The sequence below is a fragment of the Camelus dromedarius genome, chromosome X (assembly GCF_036321535.1).
Source record: "Camelus dromedarius isolate mCamDro1 chromosome X, mCamDro1.pat, whole genome shotgun sequence".
Classification (NCBI taxonomy): domain Eukaryota; kingdom Metazoa; phylum Chordata; class Mammalia; order Artiodactyla; family Camelidae; genus Camelus; species Camelus dromedarius.
In genome coordinates this window covers 14372356-14388863 of record NC_087472.1, presented here as the reverse complement: position 1 = coordinate 14388863, position 16508 = coordinate 14372356, and the positions used below count along the sequence as shown (strand labels likewise).

At 42.2% G+C, this 16508-nt stretch overlaps 1 protein-coding gene across 7 annotated transcripts in view; it reads left to right on the top strand.

Moving 5' to 3' along the window:
* The first annotated feature begins 2834 nt into the window (after nucleotides 1-2834).
* The window catches only part of INTS6L (integrator complex subunit 6 like), a 51846-nt gene continuing 38172 nt past the window's right edge, over nucleotides 2835-16508 (top strand). For 3 of the 7 annotated variants that reach the window (XM_031445678.2, XM_031445676.2, XM_031445673.2), the window contains exons 1-2: nucleotides 2836-3296; nucleotides 3438-3515. In XM_031445678.2, coding sequence (XP_031301538.2) covers nucleotides 3186-3296; nucleotides 3438-3515 — 189 coding nt within the window. In that variant the 5' untranslated portion in view covers nucleotides 2836-3185. Of the gene's footprint in view, nucleotides 3297-3437; nucleotides 3516-16508 lie in introns of all 7 variants that reach the window. The other 4 variants (XM_031445679.2, XM_031445675.2, XM_031445677.2 and 1 more) reach the window with 2 other exon arrangements.

The window sequence follows — 16508 nt, the reverse complement described above, 5'->3', positions numbered from 1 at the left end:
AGTAAACCCAAAAATCCACTAGATGGTTAGTTTTGATATATTTTCACTTTGGTAGTTTATAATGAAGACATGGATATTTGTCAGAGTCTATATTTACAGATTTTCGATTTCATTTGCACTTAGGGCAGAAAAGATCAATAATAACATGCTGTGTTAGAAAAAAAATACATGAAAAGGCCTTCCCCAGGAGCACGGGGTGACTGGAACCACTTGTGTTTCCTTAGCATTTTGGGGAAAACTGTTTCAATAGAATTCACCCTGGAGGGATTTTTTTTGGAATACTTTGTAATTTTTAACATAACCTTTTTTCTGATTATAAAAGTATATATGAAAATGAATATATGTATGTATATGCAAGACTGGGACATTGTGCTGTACACCAGAAACTGACATATTGTAATTGACTGTATTTCATTAAAAATTTTTTTAAATACTTAAAAAAATAAAAGTAAGGCACATTCATTGTAGGAAAGTTATGGGGAAAGTATAAAGAAGATTTTTTTTGCCATTTTAAAATACTATCTGTGACCTGGGGCATATCACAGTCCATATATATATTTGTAATATAATATATAATATTTATTTACATGTTGTAATTAAATATCTTGATTATATTTATTTATGTAAATGTATATGTTTGTTTATATATATTTAAGTACATAAATAAGGACTGTGAAAAAAATAAGGACTGTGAGATGCCCCAGTTCACATATATATGTGTGTGTGTGTGTGTATAGATATATAGCTCCTTATAGGAAATCCTGTATTTCTTCACCAAAGGATAGTTCAAACAAGCAATCAACCCCATGTATGCGATCTGGTGGGCTGATAGTGCTATATTACAAGTTACAGTTGATTTCAACAAAAACTGTGAACAAGGCAAAGTTTGTTTCCAGGTAAATATCCCATCCTCACCTAATGCCAGGCAGAATTCTTAGATGGCCCCCATGAGCTCCACTGCGTGGTGATGCCTTTTGTGTAATCTTCTCTCCCTGAGTGTAGATAAGACCTGGGTCTTGCTTCTAGTCAATAGAATCTGGCAAAGGTGATGGATGCCACTCTCATGACTAAGTTAGGTTCCATAAGGCTTCGTCTTAGCAGACTGAAGTAAGTGATTGCCCTGCTGGCCCTGAAAAAGCAAACAGCCATATGGTGAACACCCTATGGAGGGGGCCTCGTGGCAGGGCGGCAAGCGCAGGCAGACCCGCAGACAGCCACAAGGAAATTAATTCTGCCAACATCCATTGAGGATTCAGCTTCATCTTGGAAGCTGATTCCCAGCCATGCCTCCAGATAAAAACCCAGACTGGCTGACACCTTGATTGCAGTCTTGTGAGACAGAGCAGAGAATCCAGCTGCACCTGACTCACAGCAACTGTGAGGTAACAAATGTGTATGTTGCTTTAACCTGTTGGATTTGTGGTAACTGGTTACACAGCAACAGAAAATGAACACACCGGCCCCAGAAGCCCTGCACTTCTAGCACCCAAGCCCATACAGGCATTGCTCTCTCTAATAGTATTTGTATCAGAATGAAAATGTGGACTTCTAGTGTCTTTTTCATCCTTATTTCCCCATGAATTCCTGCCAGGCATATCCCACCACACCGGCCTGAATTGTGCCATGCACATTACAATCTCTGGCTGAAATTTTGTTCAACCCTTTCAACCCAGAATCCCTCCCTTCCCACTTAATGCCTCATCCAGGAAACCTGCTCTTCTAGACCACCGGACCATTGCTTCCACCGCATTTTTTATTTGCATCTCTTTCTTGTCCTTGATTCATATATTACTATGTCTTTTCTGAGATCCTATTTTATGAAAGTGTTATTGAATATGAATTTCCTATATATTACAAGGAGCATATAAAATGAAGTTGTAAGTTTACTGAAATTCAGGATTCCACTTGTGCATAGCATACTGCTAGGAATACACTCCTCCGTATTTAAAATTCGTGTTACATGAAGCAGTCAGCCAGGTGTGGCTGGCCACTTACTGAGCCTCCCCATACAGCCAGACTTGAGAAGTCCATTGTTGCCCTCATCTCGCTGTGCTGCACTTTCCTTTACTGAAAATTGAATATAATGCTTTCTACCACAGTTATTTCAAAGACTAAATGAGACTAACGTGGGTGGCTGACACTTCATAGGTGGCTGAATCAGAATCCAGGTTGGCAAACCTTCCACGTGTAAAGGCTGTGCAGCCACAACAGTGGGTGGAATTATCACACGCAGGCCAATACTTCAAAGCGCTTGATGAAACTGAAGAAACGTGTGCACACAAAAGGCCAATTTAGGTAACCGTGTTTAAGTTTTACTTTCCTTTCTCAGCAGATATACGTGGAATGCCAGGCCAGCAACCGCCTTACAAATACTGACCGAGAGTGGGGAGGGATCTGAAGGAATGCGAGTAGGTCTTGCCAGGAAAAGAAGTTTGCTGCTTCTGAAATGTTTTGGTCTTAGCCACTGGCAGGACTGATCGATTGCAGCTAGCAAAGCGTTTTCTGAGCAGCCTGTCCAAGCATCTGTTTCTGTACTTCTGCACAACTGTTGCTCAGATTCACTCTTCCATTCGAAATGTCTTCGAAGAGCAAGAGAAAAAAACATCCAAGCCACCCTAAGTATCCTAATAGCTTCCAAGTCCTTTAAAGGAGGGTCCTTAACATTTCCCCTTACCCCCTGCCTAGGTTCAAACTTCAACTCCCAGGGTTCGCCCAAGTCCCTCCCCTTGCCCTGTCATCTAATGAATATGCAAATACAACATAATTGGCAGCCAATGGCGTGGGTTCTGGTCACATGGTGCCCATGGTAGGTGAGCGGACAGAAGTTGTGTGTCGGTGAACAGAGACAGCTCTCAGTCTGGGGCGAGCGCTTCAGTGAGCGTGGACGGATGCTAGGGCAGTAGTCCCTGCGGCGGCGGCGGCAGTAGTGGTGGCAGAAGAGAGGAAGGGGGAGGGCCCCGAGGGCTACACACACTCACACTTTCAAGTTCCCTTGGAGGGAGAGGAGGTGGGGCTGCAGAAAGAGGAGGCCAGGAGCAGTTCCATCCGTCCCGTCCCGTCTCCCCCTCTTCCTCTTGCTCCCTGCACCCTGGCTCTGCGAGAGTTGAGGGTTCGGGTGGCAGTAAGCGGCAGTGAGGGCAAGAGAGCCAGGAGAGTTGGGAGCGGAGCTAGGGGTGCGGGGGAAGATGCCCATCCTGCTGTTCCTCATAGACACGTCCGCCTCTATGAACCAGCGCACTGACCTGGGCACCTCCTATTTGGACATTGCCAAAGGCGCTGTGGAGTTATTCTTGAAGGTAAAGGGAGGGGAGGGGAGAGATGGGGACAGTTCCCGAGGGATGGGGGTGGTGGTGGATTTAGGTGCTTCTGTAACGTTGGTATCGCCCCCTCCTCCCTTCTTCCCTTCGCGGCCCCCTTCGTCATCCCTCGTCCCGCAGCTGCGCGCCCGGGACCCGGCCAGCCGCGGAGACAGGTACATGCTGGTCACCTACGATGAACCTCCGTACTGCATCAAGGTAAAGGGGCCATCCAGGGGGTGGGCCGGGCGGGAAGCGGTAGCAGGTCGGCGGGGGCTCCTTAGTCCCCGTGCCCCTCCCGAGGCGGTCCTGCGTCGCTCCGCGAGGCGGGCGGGGCGGGGTGGGGGCGAGGGCGGGGGGAGTGGTGCCTCCGGGGCTTCCGAGGAGCCGCGGCGCCAGGGGTCGGGGAGGGGGGCCGGGGAAGGAGCGGCCCCGGGGAGGAAGCGCAAGGGAGCCGGGCCGGTGGCGGCGACGAGCGCAGCCGCCTCGGAAGATGGCGGACATTTTGCTTTTGTATGAGCCGGAGAGGGAGACCGAGGGCGCTGCTGAGATGGAAAGGAGGGAGGGGAGGGAGGAGAGGGGAAGGAGGGCCGAGACCCGGAGGGAGGCTGCGGGCGGGCCCGCCCCTTCGGGGCGCACCGCGCGCGGCGGCGGCCGAGGGGCCAGGCGGAGCCGGCGACTCCGCCCCGAGGTGCTGCGGGCTAGGCGCGCGGGTTTTCCTGGAGCCCCGGCTCCTCCTCTGGCCCCTCCTCCCCCCCCCGCCCTTCGCCGCTTCTACCCACCGCCCCGCCTTCCTCCCGCCTCCCTCCCCTTCCTGCTGAGAGCGTGGCAGAGCCGGCCGCCGGCTTTCAAAGATTAGACTACTGCTTTTGCACTTCTGTGGTCTCTAACCCACCCCCACCCAATGGAAAATCCGTCCGCGGACCCAGCCTCCCAACCCCCAGACCCGGAGAAACTCTTTGCGCTTCTTCTCCGGAATCGGTTCGGTTAAACCCGGCTCTGTTACCTTAGCTACTGTTAGCGTTTCATTGGCGATTCCACCCAAGCCGCGATGGGCTGGGGCGGGGAGATGCTGAGTCGGAACCCGCGGGGACAGAGCTTTTTAGGGACCTGGCCTCCTATTTACATCATAAATTAGGTTTGTGTTAGTAGGGATTTGTCCAAGGAAAGAAAGGAAGGAAGGAGAGGACTCGGCTGCGCGCAGTTACAATAGTCAAATTCGATGGCTTGATCCACAGGGTTCTGACCTGCTGGAGGAATGTAGGGAGGACTTCACCTCCGTGAGGTAGTTAATTTACGTTCCTAATGGTGAGGCGATAAAGAACTGCTTGGCCTGCAGTGGCCCGATAAAATAGAACTCAGACTATTAAATCAACCTGCGTAAGAGTCCTGCTTGCACACTGAAATTTTAAAAATATATTACCATAATCCTTGACGTCTTTTGCTAGAAGGCCCTCTTTTCCTCAGAATTATCCTAATAGTGCCGAGGAGGCGCTGGATGTGCTGTAATCCGTTTCAGCCGAGTGAGGTGTTTAAAAGAATGGAACCTACTAAACTGAATAGTTGGCTAAAGAGAGCCTTCCTAAAGAAATAAAGTCAAACAGAGGCTTTACTTTTGTAACTCGAAGCTTCGGTTAACAGTTTGATTAGTAGGTTCTCCTTAAAACCCTTCTAATTTCGATGCTTTGTTTTCAGTTTTTGACTTATCTATTTAGAAAAATGAAGCAAGTAGACATCTTTAAAAATGCCATAAGCTTTTTTTAAACATGTCAGTTTCCTACACGGGTGTGACCATTTTTTCCACATAGAAAAGCAGATGTCTGTACATCCTAAGCCTGAAAGTCTACACCCTTTGAGTACTAATACAAATAAGAACCCACCGTTTGTAGTGTGGCCATTTGAAATCCTCCTTAATTTGAAGTAGTAAAAAGGATAAACTACAAAGCAGTGTGCCTTTTTTTTTTCTTTAAAGGGATAACTCAACGTTTTCCTGGATGCCAAGACTCGTAGTTTAAAAATGGTTTTTGAGCTATAAAATTTTCATGGCAATATTTACAGCATCTTTGGAAAGGAAAAGGAAAGTTTGGCCCCACTCTTGACAACCATCATTACAGCTTTTTTACCTAGCATTGTAATCATAGTGTACATATTACTTTGAGTTCTGTCTTTCCCACCTATTTTGTCCTATAAATTATTGCGGGTGCCACATAGTCTTCATACTTAAAATTTTTAGTGGCTGTGTAACTTACCCATGGTATTTTAGAGGCTTCAGATAGTTCTATGATCAGAGGGGAAAGGTTGGGTTTTGTTTTTCGTGGAAATTTCATTTGTTAGCTCTTTTTATCTTGCCATCTTGTACATTTTTTTCCTAAAGTAAAAAGCATTCTTCCAAGTTCAGTTTGCTTTTTTTCCTTATGCGGGGCAAGTACGAGAAGATGTTCTAATACTTTTCATTACTAACCTTAGTTTTCTTCTTTAGCCTTTTTGCTTTTCCAAAGTCATTCAGGCTTTTGATTTTAATCTTACATAATAACTCCATGTACTAGGAAATGTTTAATGATCCTAATGATGTTCTTGTCATTTTACTATCTGTAACTGAATTGCTAACGATAGGCCATATTTTGGTAGCATTTTCTTTCTCTGAGTCTCTTTCAGCCCCTCCCTCAGGCCCACCCCCAACCCTCCCCGCAGCCTGTGGTAACTATTTTGTTCTTTTGCTTTTAGGATCTAGCCATTTTGGAAAGTCTGAGACTTTAGAACATCTGGTGAATTTTTCTTAAAATTTAGTCTAATCTTTCACTTGCTAATAGCTGGAAGCCACAAATGTCTGTTTTCTGTCACACTGATTAACAAATAGGTCTTTATTTGATTGTCAGCAGGCATCTCAGCTCCTGCTTAAAACTGAGATCCTCAGTCTGAGATACTTTCAGCAAAGTGATGTTAGATAGGGTTTTATTTGTAACTTATTTTTCTGCAGAATAACATGAAGTGTATTTTCATTTTCTCTCCAGTTGGAGGGTGTATTTCTTCTCTGCTTACTTATTTCTCACGTCTTGGTTATGTCCAACTCCAAACACTGCAAAAAAATTTTTTTTTCCTACTAGAAGATTGACTTCTATTGGTGTTGTAACAGGCATGCGTTGTGCATTTGGTTGGAAGGTTTTTTTTTTTTCCCTAATAGGCGTGGAACTATTCCCAGTATATCCACTTACAAGCTCTGACAATAAATTTTGTTGTGAAAAGTTACTGTTACTGGAATTTTTCACTGAAGTATACTATTGAGTGTGTGAATATAGTATTTCTCCCGGGGCTTAGTAGCTTCTTGCTGCATACCCCTTAGGACATGGCTGTGTGCGCTTTTCAAATTCGTCATACCTGTTACTTACAGTCAGCTTGGCATGGATAGAATTAAGTTTGATATGGAGATCATATGAAAAGCACATGAAATGCAAGTATTTTGTGCTACATCTGCTTCAAGTGTGGCTTTGTAGACAGGTTTTATACATAGTGTCACAGTGTTAATACTACATTTATACAATGTATCTTTAGTGTACACAGCTAGGATGAAGCTGTTTAATATTTTAAAATTTCCAGCGTGTCCTTGTAAAACTAATACATGATTTTAAAAGTGGGGTGGATGGTTTTTTTTTTTTCTTTGTATAATGGTTCTTAATAGCTTTGGCTGAGGTTCTGCTGTCTTGTATGTTTTGTTTTGCTATGAGTCATAATTTCCTTTTATTCAGTGAATAGCAGAGGTAAGCTTTTCACTACTACTAACTTTGAACAAGCTGAAGGCACCAAGAAGAAAGTGAGCCATGAGCCTGGAGCACATAATAATATAAGTTCAAAATAGTTTGATATTTGAAGCTACTTTCTTAAATTGATTGCCTTTTTATTGAAGGAAATGCTTTTTTTAAAAAACATAAAACTGAGTCATTTTTCTAGAAATAGCTGAGACACATGTAAACATCGTGGACAGAAGTTTTGTGTTTTTTTTTTTTATAACTAGGAAGAGATGTTTCAAAGAAATATCCCAAGTCTGTAATTTGAAACAGAGAGCATTTGAAAAATTTCCCTTGAGAGATGCTTTTTCGCATCCTGTAGGCAGCCCTGCTTACTGGTATCTGCATGCCTTTGTCAACACGTATCAGCAAAAGACAGCATTTTGGCTTACAGATTTAGGAAGGAAACTGTGCTTTTTAAAAATGATCTGTGTTCCAAGCATTTATTGGCATTTTAACTAAGGCTTAATTTTTCATATGCCCATTAGTATATTTTATGGGCCTTACTTGGAAAAGGAGTGGACTTTTAGGGGAGCCTTTCATTGTGATTGGAAGACAGGGAAGTGCTTTTGGGTCAAACAGTAGCAGCATGGTCTGTGAGAACTGTGTCAGGTTTGAGGCAATGGCAGGTGTGTTGAAAACTCAAAATGCCACAAAGGTGGTACATTGACTTTTATGATTCATTGTTTCTCCCCTGATCTTGCTTCCTTTTCACCTTTCTCACTGGCCGTCTGAAGCATGCGATGATAGTTATTTCAAAATAAATAGGGGGTAAGAAATCATCAACAGAATGAAAAGGCAACCTGCTGAATGGGAGAAAATCTTTGCAAATTATATATCTGATGAGGGGTTAATAGCCAAAATATATAAAGAACTCATATAACTCAATAGCAAAAAACCCAAGCAATCTCATTTTAAAAATGGCCAGAGGATCTGAATAGACATTTTTTTTTTCAAAGAAGATATAGAGACAGACAACATGTACACAAAAAGATGCTCAGCAGTACTAATCATCAGGGAAACGCAAATAAAACCACAGTAAGATATCACCCCAGGCCTGTTAGAATAGATGTTGTCAAAAAGATAACAAAAAGAAGAGTTGGTGAGGATATGGAGAAAAGGGAACCTGCGTGCACTGTTGGTAGGAAAGTAAATTGGTGCAGCCACTATAGAAAACAGCACGAAGTTTCCTCAAAAAATTAAAAATAGAACTAACATACGATCCATCAACTATACCTCCAGGTATTTATCTGAAGGAAATGAAAACACTAACTTGAAAAGATATATGCACCCTCATGTTTATTGCAGCATATTTACAATGGCCAAGATAAGGAAACAACCTAAGTGTCCATTGATGTATAAATGGATAAAGAAAATGTGATGTGTACATACAATGGAATATTATTCAGTTATAAAAAAGAAGGAAATCTTGCTATTTGTGATGACATGGATGGACCTTGAGGGCACTATGCCAAGTGAAACAAGTCAGACAGAGAAAGACAATGATCTCACTTATATGTGGAATCTAATATAAAACAAAGCAAAAACAAAACAAGCTCATAGATACAGAGAACAGATTGGTGGTAGACAGAGGTGGGGGTTGGAGAGTGATCAAAGTGGGTGAAGGGGGTTCCAAGGTAGAAACCTCCAGGTATAAAACAAGCCATGGGGTATAATGTACAGCATTGTGACCATAGTTAATAAAACTATATTTTATATTTGAAAGTTTCTAAGAGTAAATCTTAAAAGTTCTCATCATAAGAAAAAAGAAAAAAGTGTAACTTTGTATGGTGATGGATGTTAACCAGACTTACTGTGGTGATTTTTGCACTACATACAACTATCAGATCATTATGTTGAACACCTGAAACTAATACAATGTTATATATCAATTATACATAGACACATAAAAAGTAAATGCTTGCAGACTTTCATCCAACCTATGAATTAAATATAGTTTACTGAAAAGAATTTTAGGAATGAGATACTCTGACTGATAACTCTTCCTTTATATAAGAGTAGAAGATGGAGGAATTAGAACTTTAGTGAAAGCTTATGCAGATAACCCTTCATATATCTGCACTTTTGTTTGTTTGTTGTGTTGTTTTGCAGTGAATAAAATATTCCTTGTTGAAAGAAAGGAAGGAAGGAAGGAAGGAAGGAAGGAAGGAAAGAAAGAAAGAGAAAGAAAGAAAGAAAAAGAGAGAGGGAGGAAGGAAGGGATAAAGAAAGAAAGAAAAAGAAAGAAAGAAAGAAAGAAAGAAAGAAAGAAAGAAAGAAAGAAAGAAAGAAAGAGAAAGAAAGAAAGAGAGAGAGAGAGAAAGAAAGAAAGAAAGAAAGAAAGAAAGAAAGAAAGAAAGAAAGAAAGAAAGAAAGAAAGAAAGAAAGAAAGAGAAAGAAAGAGAAAGGAAAGGAAAGGAAAGGAAAGGAAAGGAAGAAAAAGGGGAGAGTTATTGGTAGAAGACTAAATCTCTGGGCAAGGGAGTAAGTGCTATGTTCAGATTAGACACCAGCTGGGAGATGACTGGAGGGAGTGCTGACAAAGTTATGGAGTCCTGTGTGTTCTGTATCCTAAACCTCTCTTGTATCCATTAATTCTTACTTGCTCCTCCTTTGTTTCAGCTTTCATCATCCCTCAGCTGGACCACTGTTACAGCAACCACCCAGATGGTCTCCCTAATTCTGGTCTTGCTCTCCACTGACTCTTCACCCTCATTGCCACTAGACTGATTATTCTTAAAATAAGATAAAGTAAAAAAAAAAAAAAAGCATTCCCCTACTACAAATTCTTCAATGCCTCTGCATTGTATTTCAGAATTAACTCAACCTCCTTAGCCTGGCCTTTCCGACGTCATTCCATTCTCTTCTCCTGGACCTCAGGTTCCAGCCACAGTAAGAACTTAGCCCGTTGTCTCCAAACTCACTATGCCTCTTGCTTCTGTGCCGTTACATATGTTGTTCCCCCTGCCTGGGACACACTCACAGGTTGGCCTGATGTGCCTTAACTCTTCATTCTACATTCTCAACAGTCATCCTGCCCTTCTGCTCACCCAAACTCCAAACAGTGCAACAACTCCCACTGTGACCCCCTTAACACTTTGTCCAGACTTTAAGTCCAGCAATTAGTATGTTATATGGTGATTAGCAGTGTTCATGTAAGCCTCCCCAGCGTGAGCTCTTTAAGGACTCCACATTTGTATGCCAAATACCTAAGGGAGTACCTAGATTTTAGTAGCTACTCAAGCATTATGGAAATGTGTAAGCGATCCAGTCCCCCCTCCTCTCTCCCATTTCCACTGCTCTTCCCCAGAGGATGGTCACTTTAACAATTTGATGTGTTTAATGTTTGTTACAGCTAGCGTTTTCACTTAGGTTCAGGTTTATAACATGGTAGAACTGTATTTTTACAAGATCAAAGTATATGTGTTCCCTTTCTTTTGTTTATTGAAGTATAACCTATACATTGTAAAATACAACCATCTTAACAACTTGAGGCATTTTCATATCTTTATATATTAATGTAACCACCACCCCAGACTAAGATACAGAACATTTTCATCAACCCAGAAAATGCCTCTTGCTTCTTCTCGCAATCCCTTCTTCCTCCCCTGAAGGTAGATGTTGATCTGACTTTTATCACCATGGTAGTGATATGACCAAAATAGTGTTTCTGGAAGATAAGTCTGACAGTGGCTTGCAACTACTGCAATATAGGCTTTCAATGTACCATATGTTCATTGAGCACCCTCTGTGGACCTGGCTTCATTATAAGGGGCCTAAGGTGATACCAAGAAAGACTTGGCCCAACGGGAGATTGGAATAGTAAAAGATATGGTCCTAGTCATCAAGGATCTTGAGAATAGTCATTGGAAAAAGATGAGATGGAGAATGTGGATTAAGCTATGGGATCTGTCAAGAACAGTAGACTCTTAACCAATGGACTGGAGGGGAGGGAGGGAGGATGGATAGGGCACAGTGACAATTCAGTTTATCCAGTCACAATTGCAACTAGTTGGGACTGAATCACAAAAGGGCTTTGAAACGGACAAGCCAGAGTCTGTGCCTTTCTCCTGGGATGAAGAGCCAGGAGGCGGATTTGCAGAGGGATAGGGTGAGGCTTGTGGTCTGTATGCTTATTTGGTTAGTAGGCAGAAGCATATGTTGAGGTGGGCGGGGGAAAGGGAATAATAAAAGGTGGGGGAAGCTGAAAATATGTAGTTGAAATTGCCCAGTTTTGCCTGAGTTCTGGCCACTTGAGAGCTTTTGACCTTGAGGTTGCGATGAGGGGTAGGAGAGATGGCAGAAGGGCAGGGCACATGTAAGGAAAAGGGCAAATATTGTCCTTTTCAGTTTGTCTTTGGTTCAGGAAGATAACTAGAGCTGCTCAGAAGAGAGGGTTCTCAGTTTCAGAGTGTTCCAACGAAGCAGCTGTTGCACATCTCAGGGAGAAATGTGCTTTCCAGAGAAGGGCAGGATTGAAGGACCCTTTGTATGAGGGGAGGGAGGACAGGGATGAAGAAGGGAACCAACTGGTTTAAGTCAAGTACTTAAACGAAAAACTCTTTGTAAACATGGCTTCCCGTCCCCTTTTACCGAGAGTGTAAATGAGAGATCCAGGCAGTCCCATTGTGTGCCTATTGCAAGCTTGGAACACACTATCTCCTGGATACAATGTTCTAAATGGTGATTAGGTTCCCAGACTTTCCTCCCCAGGAAAGCCTATTTAACCCTTAATGTCACTTAGCCATAGAACTATTGTGTTTGCTATTGTTTCCACTGGGAAATAGATTAGGGTTTCCAAGGTGATTTGTTAAAAACACATCCTTTCCCCCCTTCTTCCTCACAACTCCAGGTGAACTAGTGGTCCCAGAGACGAGTGGGGACACTATAAGAGCTCCAGCAAGGAGGGTGAAGGGCTGAGGTGGCAGTGAGGGTATGCATGGCTCTTCAAATATACCAGTCATTCATATTTCAAGTTGGCTGTATTTGCACTGTTCAGTACAGCATCCTCTAGCCACGGGTGGTTATTGAGCCCTTGAAAAGGTGGCTCGTTTGAATTAAGATGTGCTATAAGTGCACTGGATTTTGAAGACTTAGTACAAAAGTATAAAATATCTCAACAGTTTTTATGTTGATTACAAGTTTAAATAATTTTTGATATATTAGGTTAAATTAAATAATTATTCTCACTTGTTTCTATTTTTAATGTGGCTATTTGAATATATAAAATTACATATGTGCCTTGCACTATATTTCTATTAGATAGCAGTGTCAGCTTATATTTTTTCTTAAGATGTTTAGGATGTTCATATCCTAGAGATTGTTTCTGAAGGAGGGTCCTCTCTCTCAAAGGTTCTGTTTAAAATGAACACCGCCATAATGGAGTCATTTGTGCATGAAAGGTTATCATACAGTTCAGAGTTGATGGGTTGATAACCCTTGGCCCTGAGGCAAAAATATGAAAGCATCCCGTTCTTGTTTGCATTGAAAGCCAGTTTGGTTGCTTTGACTTTTGGATGCAGTTGGTGATCCAACTGGTTGGGCTAGAAGTTTTTTTCCTGGGCTAAGTACAAAAGAATATATATGTGAACTCCTAATGTAACTACAGTAATTTAGAATTCTGTTTGTAACATGCTCACCAGTGGCACAAAATATTCTATGCATTTAGTGTTATTAGAAATATGTAACATATCCCATATTAGATTTACATGGCTACTTGGCCCAAGAATTCCCAGGAACAGTATTCATCCAGAAAAGTAGGATAAAGGATAAATTCTTTAACTTGGCATCGTGTAAAACCTAAGAAACAAAGAGGGGTTTGTGTCACTGCTCTTATTGAAGGCTTTCTTGAGGTTCCCTAGCAAAGCCCTTGTCTTATATCATGGGAAGTCATCAGTAGCATTAAAAGGAGGGGGGAGGTCCAAGAGAAGCCATGGGAAGGCTCCCATGATTATAACTTTCTCTAAGCTCAGTCCTCCTAAGGGAGATTACAGGACTGGTGATGTTATTTTTTGTTACTGTAATGGCTCCCATTTAAGGAATAAATGCCAGTGTCTAATTCTGAGGCTGGCTGAAAGTACGGATGTGCTGGTGAATAGCATGTGTGCGATGTGGAACCATTTTATAGCCTAGTTTTGGATCCTCCTAAAACCTGTCTTGTAGTCAAAGGTGTTATCTGGATTTTACAGATGAGATTTGACATATCTACTTCCTTACAATAATGAACAATAATATAATAGCTTTCTAATAATAGCAGCTGACATTTATTGAGTAATGCTTATGTACAGGGCAATGTGCCAATGAATGTACAGTGCCTGTTTCATTTATCTTCGCAACCAACTCATCCCCACTTAACAGATAAGGAAACTGGGGCCCAGAGAGGTTAAGTAACACGACTGAAGAGTAACCCAGGTCTGTCTCTATTTTCAGAGTCTTAAGTAATGAGCCACTTTACTTTTCCTATCAATCATGGTAGGACATTCTTTTTAATAACTTCTCAGTTGTCTTTTCTCATTATGATATATGTCCTGGAATCATGTTTTCACAGCAAATTATCTATTAATAATTATGCTATTATTTAAAGTTGCTTTTGATATAACTGTTTGGTATTAGAGCAAGCACTCAATGAAAGAAAATTATTACTTCTTGTGTTACCATTTTTATTATTTCTCTGACTTTTTTCAGGTGAATATCATGGTGTATTGTTTGTGCAGCACTTTGGTCTTTGATGTCCCACAGTTATGCCCCTACTCAGGGAAAGATGTGGAGTTGTTGGAAGTCTCAGTTGACAGAGCTTGAGATAGACTATTGTCTGTATGTGTGGGGGAGTAGAGGCTGAGGACCTCGGCCGAGGCCGAGTAGGCCCTGTAGGAAGAATGGTGGGCTTGAAAAAGCAACAGGGTGGTCTTCGGCTACCTAGTGGTCTCCAGAAACTGATATGTCATCTTCACTTCATCAATTTCCTGGTAAATGTTTTTCTTGTAGGGAAAAAAAGACATTCAGTGTACTCCACAGTAGCCATTTAGTTTCTTTCTTAAAAAAATTTAATTCATTTTTTTAAACGGAGGTACTGAGGATTGAACCCAGAACCTCCTGCATGCTAAACATATGCTCTACCACTGAGCTATACCCTCCCTCACCATTTAGTTTCTTTTAATCCACAACCTGTGGGAGAGGCAGAAGTGGTTTTGTAAAAGGCCTAAATGTACCATATCGCTTTCGCCGAGTTTTTTTTTTTTTATCAGCCTCTGCCTGATCTAATGGTGCCTCATCTAATGGTGTAGTCTTCATTTCATCCAGATCCCCCATTCTCCTCAAGCCACACCCCTGCCGTAACCAGATAGCTTTTTATTTCTTCCTGCTTAGTTAGCTTGGTAAGGGATGAGAATTTCAGAGGATGGGAGGTGCTACCAACTCAGCCACTGGGGTCTTAACCAGAGAAAAGTTACGTGAAGACTTTTGTGCTGATGTGCCAGATGTGCTGTTGTGCCAGAAAAAGTACACTCCTGTATCTTAAACTATATTTGCCTGATTAATGGCACTTGCTCTTTCGTTAGTTATATCATGCCCTGTAGGTCGACTAGTTCAGTAAACTTAGTCCTAAGAGCCAGACTCTGGACTTGAGTGTCATTGAACAAAAAACTCAAAACATTTGTTTGTGCAAGTAGGGAGTGGTACTATTGAGGAAAGTAAATATAGTGGATTAAGGTCTTAGGATTTACTATATAGCTACTTGGGCTAATTTACTAATGTTTATTCTTTTTGTCCTTGCTTATATTTGAAACTGTTAATGGTCTTTCCTTCAAGAAACTTACCACCCCCTATATTCTGTTTCTCCACCCCTCTCTCTGATAATCCATTCCCTGTCTTCCTAATTCTTTTCCATGGTGAATGCGTCCTACCTCATTCATGGTTCCACATATTCCTTCTCTATTCTCCATCTTTAGCTTCTCACCCAGGCATCTCTAGCTGACTACGGGACATCTCCACTTGCCTGTTTAGCTTGCCATTAGCTCATAGCACGTCAATTATGGCACGTCCTTATGGATTGAAAACCTATCCCCTCTTTCATATTCCCCATCTTTCAGTCACCCAGGATTGCAAGATGGACATTATTCAGCTTTAATCATGTACTTCCATCTTCTTCTAAGGCCTGTCCCTTTGAAATGCCCCTTACGTATGTTCCTCCAACTCAATCTCTGCTGCCTCAGTCCAGCTGCTGACCTTCATGCTTTGGCCACTATAACAACCTTCTTACATAGTCTCTCAAGTCCTACCAAATTCCTGCTCTCCACCCCAGCAAGTGCTAACTTTCTAAAAAAGCTGGTTTCATCCTATCACTCCACAAGCCTTCAAAGACACCCCAGCACCCATGGAATCAAGTCAGAATTGCTCAGCCTGCCATTCTGAGCTCTCTAGGCTCTGCTCCATGTGTCTGCATAAGGGTCTTTCCCATCCGTTCCCCACAGAAGCCCTGCACTCCAGCCAGACCTCTCTCTTCCGTCCCCCGAGTTCGTCTCCCCATTCCTGATGAACATCCCCATTCCCTTAGAACTTCAGTTAACCAGAGCCAGGGGAGCTGGAGGCCCGGGGGAGGAGAGAAAATGAACTGAAAGCATGCCAGTAAGGGTGGGACTTAAGGGGGAGGATGTGACAGAAGTTGCTTTAAATGCTATTATAATGTTGAGAAGTTGCAGAAGGAAGGGGAGGGGGGCTGGAGTCTGACCTTTAGTGGTTGATTAGCCTGAACTAGAGCAAGATGTTTTGATTTAAATTGGCCTTGAGTTGCCTGGAAGCCCTGCTGTTTAATCAGAAGCCCCAGTCTCTGCGTGTGTCTCTGTGGAAGGAAGCCAGAGTAACTAGACAGTAGACAGTAGGATTCTAGGGAGAATTATCTAGCCTTTAATACAGCCGTGACATTGGAAAGTTGGGGTCCGTCCTGCAGTATTTCTTGTAGGAGAATGGGGAAGAAGTTTGGAGCAAAGTGCTTCATTTTTCTTAAAAGCTTACCTATGTGCATGTAGACACTGTAAACTCCATTTCATAGTGATGGTTTTGAGCTATATGTTAGAAATCAACTTAAAGTACCTAGTATTCCTAGGTACTTTAATAAAAATTAGGTTTTAAAAAGTGGTCACAGTGAAGCCTGTCTGGTAGATCACACCATCCACGGTCAGGTGAGTCTAGCAAGTTGTATTTCTTTAGCCCCTCTGTAAGGAGTGCTGGATTGGGAGGCAGAGACCAGGGTTCTTAGCCACAGTCTGCAACTGATTAGATGGACACATGACCCCGGGCAAGTCACTTAGCCTTTTAAGGTGTCAGTTTTCTTATCTGTAAAATGAAGGGATTAGACTAGATTATTTCTACTATTCCTTCTCAATAAGTCCCAGAGAGAATTGTGTAACTAAAAGGCAGGAAATGGAATAATTCA